Source organism: Monomorium pharaonis, unplaced genomic scaffold (genome assembly GCF_013373865.1).
Source record: "Monomorium pharaonis isolate MP-MQ-018 unplaced genomic scaffold, ASM1337386v2 scaffold_484, whole genome shotgun sequence".
Lineage (NCBI taxonomy): Eukaryota > Metazoa > Arthropoda > Insecta > Hymenoptera > Formicidae > Monomorium > Monomorium pharaonis.
The window spans coordinates 21422-33978 of NW_023415785.1; the positions used below are offsets into that span (position 1 = coordinate 21422).

General features: G+C 31.9%; 2 protein-coding genes and 1 pseudogene across 2 annotated transcripts; 1 reads left to right on the forward strand and 2 right to left on the reverse strand.

The window, feature by feature from the left end:
• Window positions 1-2143: 2143 nt before the first annotated feature.
• LOC118648517 lies at window positions 2144-4690 on the reverse strand. Its single transcript, XM_036294840.1, has 2 exons — window positions 3957-4690; window positions 2144-2722 (listed from the first exon to the last, which is right to left on the reverse strand). The coding sequence occupies exons 1-2, from the start codon at window positions 4141-4143 to the stop codon at window positions 2415-2417; spliced, it is 495 nt and encodes a 164-aa protein (XP_036150733.1). The 5' UTR covers window positions 4144-4690; the 3' UTR covers window positions 2144-2414.
• Window positions 4691-7731: 3041 nt separating this feature from the next.
• Window positions 7732-10474, forward strand: LOC105828941. The gene is made up of 2 exons (XM_012667526.3): window positions 7732-9324; window positions 9907-10474. Exons 1-2 carry the CDS (start codon window positions 9048-9050, stop codon window positions 10092-10094), a joined length of 465 nt encoding a protein of 154 aa, XP_012522980.1. The 5' UTR covers window positions 7732-9047; the 3' UTR covers window positions 10095-10474.
• An 848-nt stretch (window positions 10475-11322) lies between these two features.
• Window positions 11323-12320, reverse strand: LOC118648516 (annotated as a pseudogene).
• Window positions 12321-12557: the final 237 nt, after the last annotated feature.

Sequence of the window (12557 nt, forward strand, 5' to 3'; positions counted from 1 at the left end):
GTCACAGAATATATAATTTTAGAAATTATATTAAATACGGTTAAAAATATTGAAAACAAATATTAAATACAAACAAAGCTTTTTAAACAACTTAATATATACGTATATATATACACACACACACACACATAACACACATATATGTAATTATTGGTAATGTTAACATATTAATTTGATTTTAAATCTTTTTTTTTAACTCAAGCATCAAAACCCAGCTTCCTTTGTGAAATAAACCGGTGCATTCTTCATAACCACGTGCACCAAGCTGCTTACCTTGACCCAACCACGTGTTCGTCGGTAACACATGAACTACAGATTACGTATCCGACAGGTTTTCTGATATAACTAAAGTTAATAAAACGTTTTACTCTTTTTTATTATGTCTGTGTCCACCTAATTATTTTATGATGTTAACATAATAAGTACTGTAAAATATAATTATTATTTAAAAAACAGGAGAGATATGTTACAGTTGATATTTTATTTTCAACTAATTCGACGCTTCATAAGCAATATTCGCGCAAGTATGTAATAAACCATTATTACAGATTTTTTTCTAATTTTATCACAATCTCCTAACTCTAATATACAAGAATTTACATTATTTTGTAAAAATTTCATTTTTAAATGTTTAAAGTATTAAAATATACGGGTAGAAGATAAAATTATCTTTTTTTTTTAATTTTGACGTATAATAGTAAAATAGAAAATAAATAATTAATTTATGAGAGATTGCTTATACTCTTTCTTAAAAGTCTTGATATCATATATTAATTTCATTAATTTTATACTTAAGAATTATACATGAGAGAAATTGGTGTAACATGACAAAACAATAAAGGATAAAGGCATCAATGTTACTTTTTTGGTTACTTGGGAGGGTAACAAATAACTTATTCACAAAAGGTATTCCATTGTACTCCACACACATGACTCCGTTTAAATATTTAACAGATACGTCAGGAACTTCGTCATCTTCGTTTAACGGTATCCGACACGTAAGAAACGAAGATAATTTTACGATTATTTTCTGGGTTACGAATATTATCGGTTACTTCCTCCTACAAATATGATATTTCGCAGGAATTCTTATAACAAAAATCACCATTATTTAAAAAATACATAAAGTTTTTGAAAAACACAGAATTTTAATAATTCTACTTATTTCTAATGTATAATAAATTACTAATTAATGCATCTGGTAATAATAATACTGGTAATCATAAATAATACCTATGTGCAATATTTGCATATGTATATATGCAAAACTTTATTTTTATACTTATATGATAAAATGATATAATTTATATTATTAAATTAAAATAAAATATAAAAGCCCTTTAAAAACATTTCAAATTTCATAAAACTTAGAGAATCGAAGGTCGATGACTTACATTCAGGTCAATTCCAGAGTCTTATCTTTATTTCTTTCCGGTTTGTACGAATGACGTGAAGAACATTCTTTTTCTTGCTTTCTCTCAATCTTTTGTTGTGCAATTGATTATGTTAATACTCCCTATTTTATTTACAAATATTACATTTAATAAATTTTTTGTAATAGTTATAATACTTGATTTCTTCAGATTTAATAATAAAATTTATGTTTTATTTTTATGTGTTATTATACAGGATTATATAAGCTTATTGTAATTATAACAATTAAAAATTTATTGTTAAAAACATATTTATATACATAACTGAATAATTTAACTTTGATAGTTACGAAGAGAGAAATAGATATCTACAAACTAGTTCCCCACGGAATCAAGAAACTTTCTCTCTTTCTTACATCATGCTAGTGAAATGAGTCAAGATATATACATTGAGATTACTTATCTTTAAAAAAAAATTTTGTTAACAACATTGCAATCGTAATTAAGAGATGTAGAGCTATTGTCGAGATGTAAAGTAAATTAAATATAATTGAATTATATAAATTTCAGCAATTATATGTTTCCGTTTGTGAATTTTATAAATTTTGATTACTTTCACCAGTCAGTTATCGCATTTAACACAATTAACACAAGCACATAGCTTATTTATTATTTCTATGGTAAAATTCTTTATTGATATTAATACAAATAAGAAAGGAACTTTTACAATATTATATATGACAACGGTATATAAATTATGCTTCTTTGAATTTATTATATTTACAGTGATTGATTTTACATTTTAATCTTATAACTAAACTTAAAATAATAAATAAATAGAGCAAAGAAAAAATTAAAAAGGCTACAAATAATTACATTTAGTTCTTAACTTTACATACATTGACATACTTAACAATTCTTTTCAAAATTATTTAAAGTTAAAGTAAAAATTATTTTCTTACAACAAACATTACTATAAGAAAAAAGATAATCGAAGTACAAACAAATAATTTTATTGTCCATTAATGTAATTTCTTTTCACTACTTCTTTCTGCGTCGTTCTTTATAAATTCGATAAGGTTCGAATTCTTGCACATTACCAATAAAACCATATACATCTTGTCGTCTATGCTTGTTGTGTTCGTAGTCGCTGTCCTTTTGGGCCACCTTTTTTAATCCAACTATAGCTGCCAGGATCAAACTCATCAAACTCAGCACAACAGCTTTTCCACTTAGAATAGCCAATGCCTTTAACGTGATAGGCAATAAAATAGATTTTATCAGCAAAAATCCAATGATTAAAGGCAGAACATACTTATTCAATTTTTTTAATTTCTTATCTTTACGCCCTGCAATTAATAAAGAAAAAGATACTTAAAAAATAAAGAGAAGAAATAATAATAGAAATATATAAACATGTTTCATGCTTTAAATTTACGCATATTTTTTATTCTTCATTTAAAAACATAGTTAATGAAAATAAACATATTATTCCTATTCCCTCACTCATTGTAACGTATACTACATTGCCCGCAACGTTCTACTAATCACTACACATGTCAATTTAAAAGGTTATACTATATTATATAAGTATTTTGCCTCCCTCGAAAACCAGGATGTGCATACCGAGCTTCATCGAAGTATACCTTCCTTATTAGATACGATCGTCACGGAAGTTAATAAAGATGAACTGGAGTAGAAAGCACTTATGTTTTTGTACCGAGAGACTCCGTGCGCCCGTAAACCCAAAAGTATCATAGCTTAATGGACAACATGTGCAATTACACGCTTCTTTAACAACGTTTGATTAATACGCGATCTCATAATTTTATTTTACAGCAAATTATTCTAATTTTTGACTAAAATTTAAAATGACGCACTAGATTTGCCAACTCGTTAATCTGTTGCTCAATTCTCTCATTTTATTCAGATATATTATTTTGTTGTAAAAAACTTGTGGTTGTTGTAAAAAAAATGTTTAATTTAAAATGTATACAGAAGCATAATTAATACTTTCAAGTAGTGCTAAATTCCATAAAGACATAAATTATTATAAATAATTATAAGCTTTGCAATAATTTAACGTCTTTTATTTACTATTATAATACAACTAAAAGTGTATAGTATATAAATTTATTAGTTTATAGTAATATTGTAAACTATTAAAAGTTATAAAAATATTAATCTTTTTTTTAATACTTTCATACATACTTCGTTTATATTAATGCTCCTTTTGTATATTGATTCAACATAATATTTTTATGCTTATGTGTAATATAAAGATTATACATTAAAATATTTTGATTTTATTTAAAAAATTGATAATAATTACAATTATGTCAAAATAATAAAAAAAATTTATTTATTTAAATATAAAAATAATTAATATTTTTTTGTTAAAAGTTTTTTTTATTTGATTACATTTTCTTGGTTGTTTATTTTATATATTATTTTTATACTTTATTGTCTAATGAGAAAATAGAAAAAACTAAATTTATTTTTTTTAAATACTAATGTAAAGACTTAAAAACAAATACAATTTTCCTGAACTATTTAGCTATAAATAATCATTATTGTTAGTACCTTCTACAGCATACGCTTTCGAAACTGGAAAAAGTGTTTCAATGCCGTTCAAAAAGCTTTCACCAATCCGATCTAAAGAGCTTTTAGAGTCGTTCCGCAGTATCTCTCTATCCAGTGTGTTCATTGATTGTGATCCCTGTGCTGTGACGAGCACTGATAGAAAGAATAATATGTACAGCAGTAACATCTTGTTAGCATCTAGATGCTTCTTTTATTCCTTTTTTATATTTTTTTATAACACACTCTATAATCACGTTTTATCTCGAAAACTCCGCTTATCTTGCAATCACGACCGATCTCTTGGCCAATAATATGTTAACTGACATTCGTGCTAGACCGGGCTATTAGTTTATATAGTGGGACCGCGAAAAGCTCAGAGGAGGAGAGTACTCATCTAACTTGGTACTGATGCGTGACGAAGGATCCAACGTCCACTCCCGTACCTCCTAAGCTAGTCTACCTCGACCATTGGACGCTATTCGCGTCGACCACTCTCAAGAACGAAGGATCTTCCCCGGAATATTTTGGCCCGAGTAAGTAGATCATTCTCTCCGTCAAACGTCTTCTTCATTGCTGTCCTTTGTCATGGGACGTGGTACGTCTATTATCAATTGAGTTCGTTTTACACTCGAATAGTCGTGGCATAAAGATGAGCTCCAGCTGCTGCGACCTACGGCCTGCTTATACTGCGAAAAGTAAACCAGAAGTAATGCGAATTAAGTCGTTCCACTACAAAAGCGAATCTGTAATTAAAGAGATCTCGGTCCTGTTTCAATTATTGTAATGATAATAAGTATTTAATTAAATTAGAATGTATTTGAAGCTATTTTTGTATAATAAAATTTTTATAATATTATGTTATACTATAAAGAAACTAAGGTGATATTAATAAAATTATATTAATAATGTTAATAATTAATTAATATTAAAAAATTTTGACGAATTATATTACTGAACAATATATCATGTCTCTATTGAGTAATGTATAAAATTAAACCTTAATCAGAACCATAGAAGAAAGTGTACTTGTCTTTAGAAACTGACTTTTCAATTAATAGGTAAAGACTACAAAAAAGATTTATATCCATGCTCATCATCAAGAGAAGTATTTTCTATTAGCATTACAACAAAAATGATGTTACACGCTTGAGTACGATAGATAAATGTCGAAAAAGCAGTAAAGATTGACGTTTTTTTATATTAATAGATTTAGAGACGAACGTCATATTTACGTTATCAAGTCATAGTTTTAGAAATTATTGACAAATTATAATATTTTTCTGAAAATAACGTTTCCAAAAAACTAATAATTATTATTAATAAATTATTATTAAACTTATTTTTAAATTAGATACGTATTTTTTTATTCAAAAAGCAATTTTTAACAATGTTTGAATTTATAACTTGCTGTACTTATCTGTACCTTTTATTATTTTGTACCGTTATATATTTATATCATTATACGTTAATTTACTTTAGGAACAGACAGTTGTTATGTCACTAATAACAGATTCCTCTTTTGTGAGCTCCCTATTATTTGTCAAAATTAAGACCGTGGGTAACAAGAAGAATAATAATAGTTCCATGCGTGAGTAATTTTACAAATAATCTTTATTATGCTCATAAAATTAATACAGTAATCATGCGATATTAAGTAAAATTGTTTTATTTATTATAAAGATAATTGTCGATTTTTTTGATATCTCAAGAACATAAGAATTAAATCAAGATTTCCCAAATTTATGTGAATCACGACCTAATTTTAAACATTTCCACCTAGATTTAGAAATTATGAAAAAAATCCGACAGAAAAAATAAATTTATTATTTATTTATATATATTTTATTCTTTCTATTACATTTTTTAATTTTTTATTGAATATGATTTTATTAATTTTTTTCTTAAAAAATGAGATAAATTATATACGGAAAATATGCTTCTTTTATATTTTTATTGATGATTTTTTTTTTATGCCATTGAAGTGAATTATTTTTATGTACAATCAATTTATAATAATAATTAGAGCTTATTGCAAATTTTGATTCTTACTATAGCTGAAAATTTTTTCGGCTTACTAATGATAAATATGATATTTCATTAATTACAAAAGTTAACAGTAATAATTATAAGCATTTATTCTGCGATAAGAATAAAAATAGTATCATAATAATCTCACACATTTAATCAAAATTATTAGAATTTTTTGTATTAATTAGAAATTAATAGCAAAACTAATATTGTTTTTTTGTTTTGACTTTTGATATTTTCATTCGTATAACGACAAATTTTATTTGGTTTTCAGGTTCGTGAAACAAGCAAATTATTTTTTACCTCTTCTTTCCAAAATTCTGAAATGATTTACCCAAGTGGCATATGAATAAAACTACTGTACCAATATGTGGGTTGCCGACTTCATACACGAGAAACTCGACTAATGCGTTACTATAACATATCGTCATATAATCAGTCTGATGATTTCAATAGCGACAAATATTATAATGCGCGGGTAATATCTTTTATTAGCGACACGAATTAGAAATAATGTATCCAAAAAGACAATTTTGATACCAGTGCGTAATCAGTGCGTGCAAGTTTCCGACGATAATAAATATACAGGTTTATTACTCGTGAAACTGGCTCGATGTAATGTCTGAGAATGAAGAAAGTCACGGAGAGAGTACATACGTGATAATGACTGTTAAGTATCAGTTTATTCGATGTGGTGCATGTGACTCGTGATTTTCCAGGACAGATAAGAATCGGATAATCGGATGTTGGAAACATTCAAGCTATTAATCACTCAATAAAATGATAACACCTTGTGCTGTATTATGCTTTGTCTTATCAATCTCATCCGCAATCATTCAACACATGTTTTGAATACTTCGTATTAATTGTGCCAAGTTGTCATAATTTCACCACATTTTTTTACACTTTATTAAATATTAAATACTTTAATAATTATCTTTTTTCTGTACGTATTATATAATTTTACTCTATCATCTTTCATGTAAATTTTAATGTCAATCTGTCGTACAATTTGTCACATCACATTCTTCTCGATAAATAACGGACTAAAGTCTCTGTTTTCATTTGTACCTCAGTGTGGTTGTGTAATAAGGAAATATTTCTTTATTTGATTTCTGTTATTGAAAGAATACAAGAAAGCAATAGAACATATTAAACTAGTTAGACAACACTGCTGTCCTTATTATGTCAAAATAGTGTAATATCTTTATATCATATCTATCTCAAGACATTACAAGTGGAAAGTAACAGCAAAAGTACAGTGTTTATAAATATTTTCGGACCCATATACCTACATACGTAAATTGGTACATTAAACACAACAAGAAGAAAATATTAGCAGGTTGTAAGGATCATTTAAAACTGCCGTGGGTTATTAGCAACCAGCATGTCTGCTGGGCGTAACTAAAAAAAAAAGAGATCCCATTGAGATCATCTACGATCGGTCAATCTTTTCACGCAGATTTCTACGCGTATACACGCAGATTTCTAATTTCTTATCCTACAGGTAAATAAGACGCTCATTTACGTCGCTGGTTACAGCAATGTGCAATATTCTATTGTGCACTTGAGCGGAACCACACGCTTTGAGTACTTTAGATAAATATGCAGCAGATTGTAAGATGTAATACAGTTTGCGATGCTCTGTTATGAGAGCAGGATGATACTCCAGCGAGAAATTCAATCGATAATCTAAAAGTGGCGTAACAGAATTGAAAAGCGAGTCGAAGGGAGTGAAGTAAAACAATAACACGATTTTTCGCAGGATTTACCGGATGTCATTTTAGTTCCAGATATAAAGCTAGACTAATTCAAGTAACGGCGATTTATTTCAATTTACAAATATTTAACAGTGAACAAAACAAGTAAATTTTGTGTTCTTTATCTAATTTTGAAATAAGCTTCAACTAAACAAAGGAGACGACAATTGTTCTTTAAAATGTTTAACATTGCGAACAATTCGTGACGAACAGTTTATGAAACAAACAACATATAAGTATAAAATCATCGAATCTAGCATAAAAGCATAAAAAGTTATTGATACGAAAGTGTATATCAGTACTTGATCAGAGAGATTCAAAAATTGGATCAAACATTTATAAATCGATTTTCCTCGAGATAAGAACGTTCGAGGTAAATGAAATCTCGATCTTACGCGACGACGCAAGACATGGAGCGTTTCCATGAAGAACATGAAGACTATTCATCGAGTTCTCTTCGGCCCGAATGTCTGCATGGCGTAACTGAAAAAGAATCGCAAAACGACGTCAACGCATCGTATTCAGCCGGACCATTTCCGCCCCTATAGAGGCGTTATAACGCGCTCATTCGCGTGAAGACCTCCACTCCCTTTCTCTTGAACGACGAGAACACCCGCAGGAGCGTTCTTCTTATCTACAACGACCGAGTCCGTGCATCGTACATACCGTTTCTGCGATATAACGTGACACATATATCGGCACTGACAATTTGGATCATAGTGTTTACCGCGAGCGTATATATCGCTGGCTCACCGGTCGGAGCTCATTTTACACGGACTGCCGATTTTCCCGGCAACTGAAGCGTGCCCGGCGTGGTATCCGCGGCGTCCGGTTAGTTTGTCGTCGAGTGGCGGATCAACGGTGGATCGCGTTAGTTCGCGGTTGCTCGCTGCACCGTTCATTCCTTCTTCCTATACTGTCCATACTTAGTTGATTTCCTATATGTCGTTTCCCTGTAAAGGTAAACGACTCCAAAATTCAGCGTACGGAACGAATTAAAAGGATACAAACACGAACGAAGAGATATGTCGTGACAGTCGCAGCGTTCATCTTTCGTTACCCGTCGTCGACGCTGGACAAAGAGAGTGCTCGCCCCGGCATACACTCGGATGTTCTTGCGATTTGAGAAAACGTTCGTCGAATACTCCGTGACCTAGGAAAACCGTCAGTGCGCGATGACGTCTTGACGATTAAATAGGGTGAAATAGGAACAGGCGAAAGAGTGAGATCGTAGACAAAACCACGTGCAGATATCACCAGTGGATTTCCAGCGAGAGCCTGTTCTTCATGAACGTGAGAAAAGATGCTGTTGAGAGTTAACCTGGTCGCAATTCTGCTGACCTTGAATTGCGTCAGCCGTGCGACTGAGCATTCGAGATCGGTGCTAGAGAAATGGCAGAGGGAAGAGAGAGCCGTCACTTCCGACAAAAAGATCCTCAGGTACACGTATGATAATGTCACATCTGAGAGTTCTATTTCTTCGGTCAATGATCGCAACGCCAGCGAGGTAGCTGAGATCGATCGTTCAATTGACGAAGACATCTATAGTCCACATTCAAAGATTGAAGTGAAGGAACGAGGTAAATTAAAAGCAAGTTATAATATTTAATGGCAGAGATGTTTTTTGTCTCGTAAAGCAAGAGCTATAAAACATTGACGCAAAAAGTAACAAGTATTAAGAATGAATTGTCGTCTTGATAAAGTATGATTACCAATACCGTTATACAACAGTCTTTTTCTTTAATACTATAATGATTCTTCTTATTAAATCGAAATTTTATTATTGAAATACAATACATTTTTTAAATATTTATTTTTTAGTACTTTTAGAATTTTATATTTTTAATACTGAAACGCTACCCAATGGTATCAATAAGCATTTATTTATTTCTTGATTGTAAGTTATCTTAATACGTAGGCGTTTTTCAAGAGTTTTCAATAATCACATTAACAACAGTATTTCATTTGCGTATTAATTACGTAATCTATGTAATCTTGTAACATACATGAAATTATTCTCATATATGGAATTATGTAATTTGTAAAGTTAACGTAAAGTTAAATAATAAATATTAAGTAATTTGATATTTTCCTGATTTAACAAGTTTAAAACGCGGAAGTACATCCAAAGTTTTAATTGTTTTATTCATGATGATTTTCAGATGAAGCGCGGCGAAAGAAACGAAAGGCTGGCAAAACTATGTTGGCGTTATTGATGGCGTACAAACTTAAATTTGTTGCTTTAATACCAACGATACTCGGAGGTTTGATTCTTCTCAAGGGAACGACGTTACTTGCGGGATTTTTCTTCGCTTTATTCGCTGCCGTTCTTGGACTGAAGATACATTGATAACAAAATCAAATATACAGGAGCTTTGGAAGGAGCGCACCAAGAATACAAAATAAAAAGTGAGAATGACATACGACTTTATTTCGTAATAATTTACAATCAAATTAAACTTGTATAACTAATCGTCGTTATCTTTGAGAAAGTATTGAACGCCTGTGTTCACAAAGTAACACTTGAGGCCGAATTTATAATCGCTTCTCGGAGTCAAACGTATACATCTCGTATACATCTTGTAGAATGCGTCGCGTCGTCAAGTGTGTGTTTATAAATAATGAAATTAGTCAAATTACTTTTTCTTAGAGACCACAAGTGAAAAACGCTACGCGAAATCATCCGCATGTATTACGATCATTACGAAATAAATGTTACGTTTCTTAAAATGTAATATACCTATATGAGTTAATTATTACAATAAACGTTGACAGATGGAATTAGTATTTCCTATTTGCTACATTTTAATACTCAAGTGTTTTAGTCGTCACGCTTACTCTACTGAACACACGTTTTAGTAACATAAATTGATATTTGTGTAAGTACTTGTCGCAAGCTACACATTCCAAACTCTCTCTAAGGTTATAAATCTAAAATAAACATATTTTGCCGCCTACCTTAGTGCGGTACTACAAATAAATAATATAAATAATCGCAAGTGTACTGAGAAACGACTGCAAATTCGGCTAATCAAAGAATAAAGTCTGTTATCTTTTCGCTCGATCTCGAAATTGATCACGTTTTGATTGCCGACAAGAAACTTGAAATCAGCACCGTTAGAAATTCGCGTGCGTCAAGATTACAGTCTCGCTATTATTTCAGATTTGCTAAGACAGCTGACAGATGAAATGCAAACACTTGTCGTTGCAAGTTCTTTTGTTTTATATCTTTTTGACACAGTTATTTACATTCCAGCTGCGGTTTGAATTCTTTCTTACTTTACAAAAAAAATGTCAAGAGATGCGAAATAGCTTCTTTTTCGCACCATGTATAATAAAACTTTTCTATTATATCATCGCATCAAATAGCTGTGTCATTTATAAAACTGTTAATTTTTAAAAGATAAAAAATTACGATATGATTACCATACCAATGATCATTCAAAAAGCGATCAGACTTGTATATATTTACACGAATGAGACAGATCGTTCATTTAAATCTTCTTTTTTACTTTTAATATCTCTAAAACTTTTACATTTTTTTCACATTTTGTTATTCCGACATTACATCACTGATACATTCCGTTTTACACTTTTTTTCTTCACAATTTATGCAGTACTCGTGAATATGAGATTTTATGAATGATAAAATTTTCCTTAAGACATAAGTAGGCGAATCTATAGATTTCGATATCTCGAACTGTCTCTGAACTCGCGTATTATCTGCTCCTTTGGATACAGGCGTTGCTTCCTCCCAATACCTGAAGATTTCCCATTGCTTTTCTTCCGTGAGTTGTTTAATGCTTCAGCCGCGCGCTGTAAGCTAAGGTGTGAGCGTACTCGCGATCGGCTTCCGTCAATACAGGTGCGCCTACAACTCCCTTCAGACTTCTGTCCCATCCACCTCCTTGCTGCCAGCCACCATGATCATGACCACCCTGCTTTTGGCTCAATAGCTTCTTCAGGCCGATGATCAGCGACAGAACCAAAGCGATCTTGCTGATGATCAGTGCCTTGCCGGCCAAAAGGAAAAGCACGCCCATGGCAATGGGAACTAACGCGGGCGAGTTTCATCGCCATTCCCATCATCATCATGCCCATCATCTTCTTCATCTTTCCACGACCTTCCTCGATACTTCGTTTCAATTCGCTGGAACTTGTCTTTGGTAAGCTTATCTGCACGTTGAAACTGTTCATTAGCGTGGCTATACGCTCGAACAGAATGTCGTTAAGTATTTCGTCCATGGCCCCTCCGTTGGTTTCTAGCCAAAGTCTTCTCCAAGTCGGAGAAGTTGTTTTTCGAACTATTGTCTGTCGAGGACGCGACTTTGATCAGCTCGAGATTTTCGCTGATTGGTAAAGTCTGTATACGACCGAGTCTTTCGAAGAAGGCGATCGCCTTCTTCTTCAAACACGGCGACACGGCCATATTGCGATGCTCGCATTCTCGTAGACACGATAAAGTGCACGGGTATCCTCGCTCGAGGAATCCATCGTCCTCATCGGCGTGAATAGTTGCACTGCAGATTAACAAGAGCAGCACGCACTTGGATATAATCGATATAATCGCCGACATTTGGATCCGGATGGCTTTCCAACTCGCGAATGCTTGATTGGGCAATTGGGACTAAATCACAGACACCTCGTATCCTCGAAATCACGCGAGAGACACGCGACTCGAAATTCGAAGTGACTAGTCGGAGATACGAAAAGTTGCGCGCACCCACGAGCTGGATGATCCTCGACTAGAGAGAACTGGCATCAGGACCAAGTCTCCGGGCAGATATATACCAGCGAGGAGCCATCCTCCTAG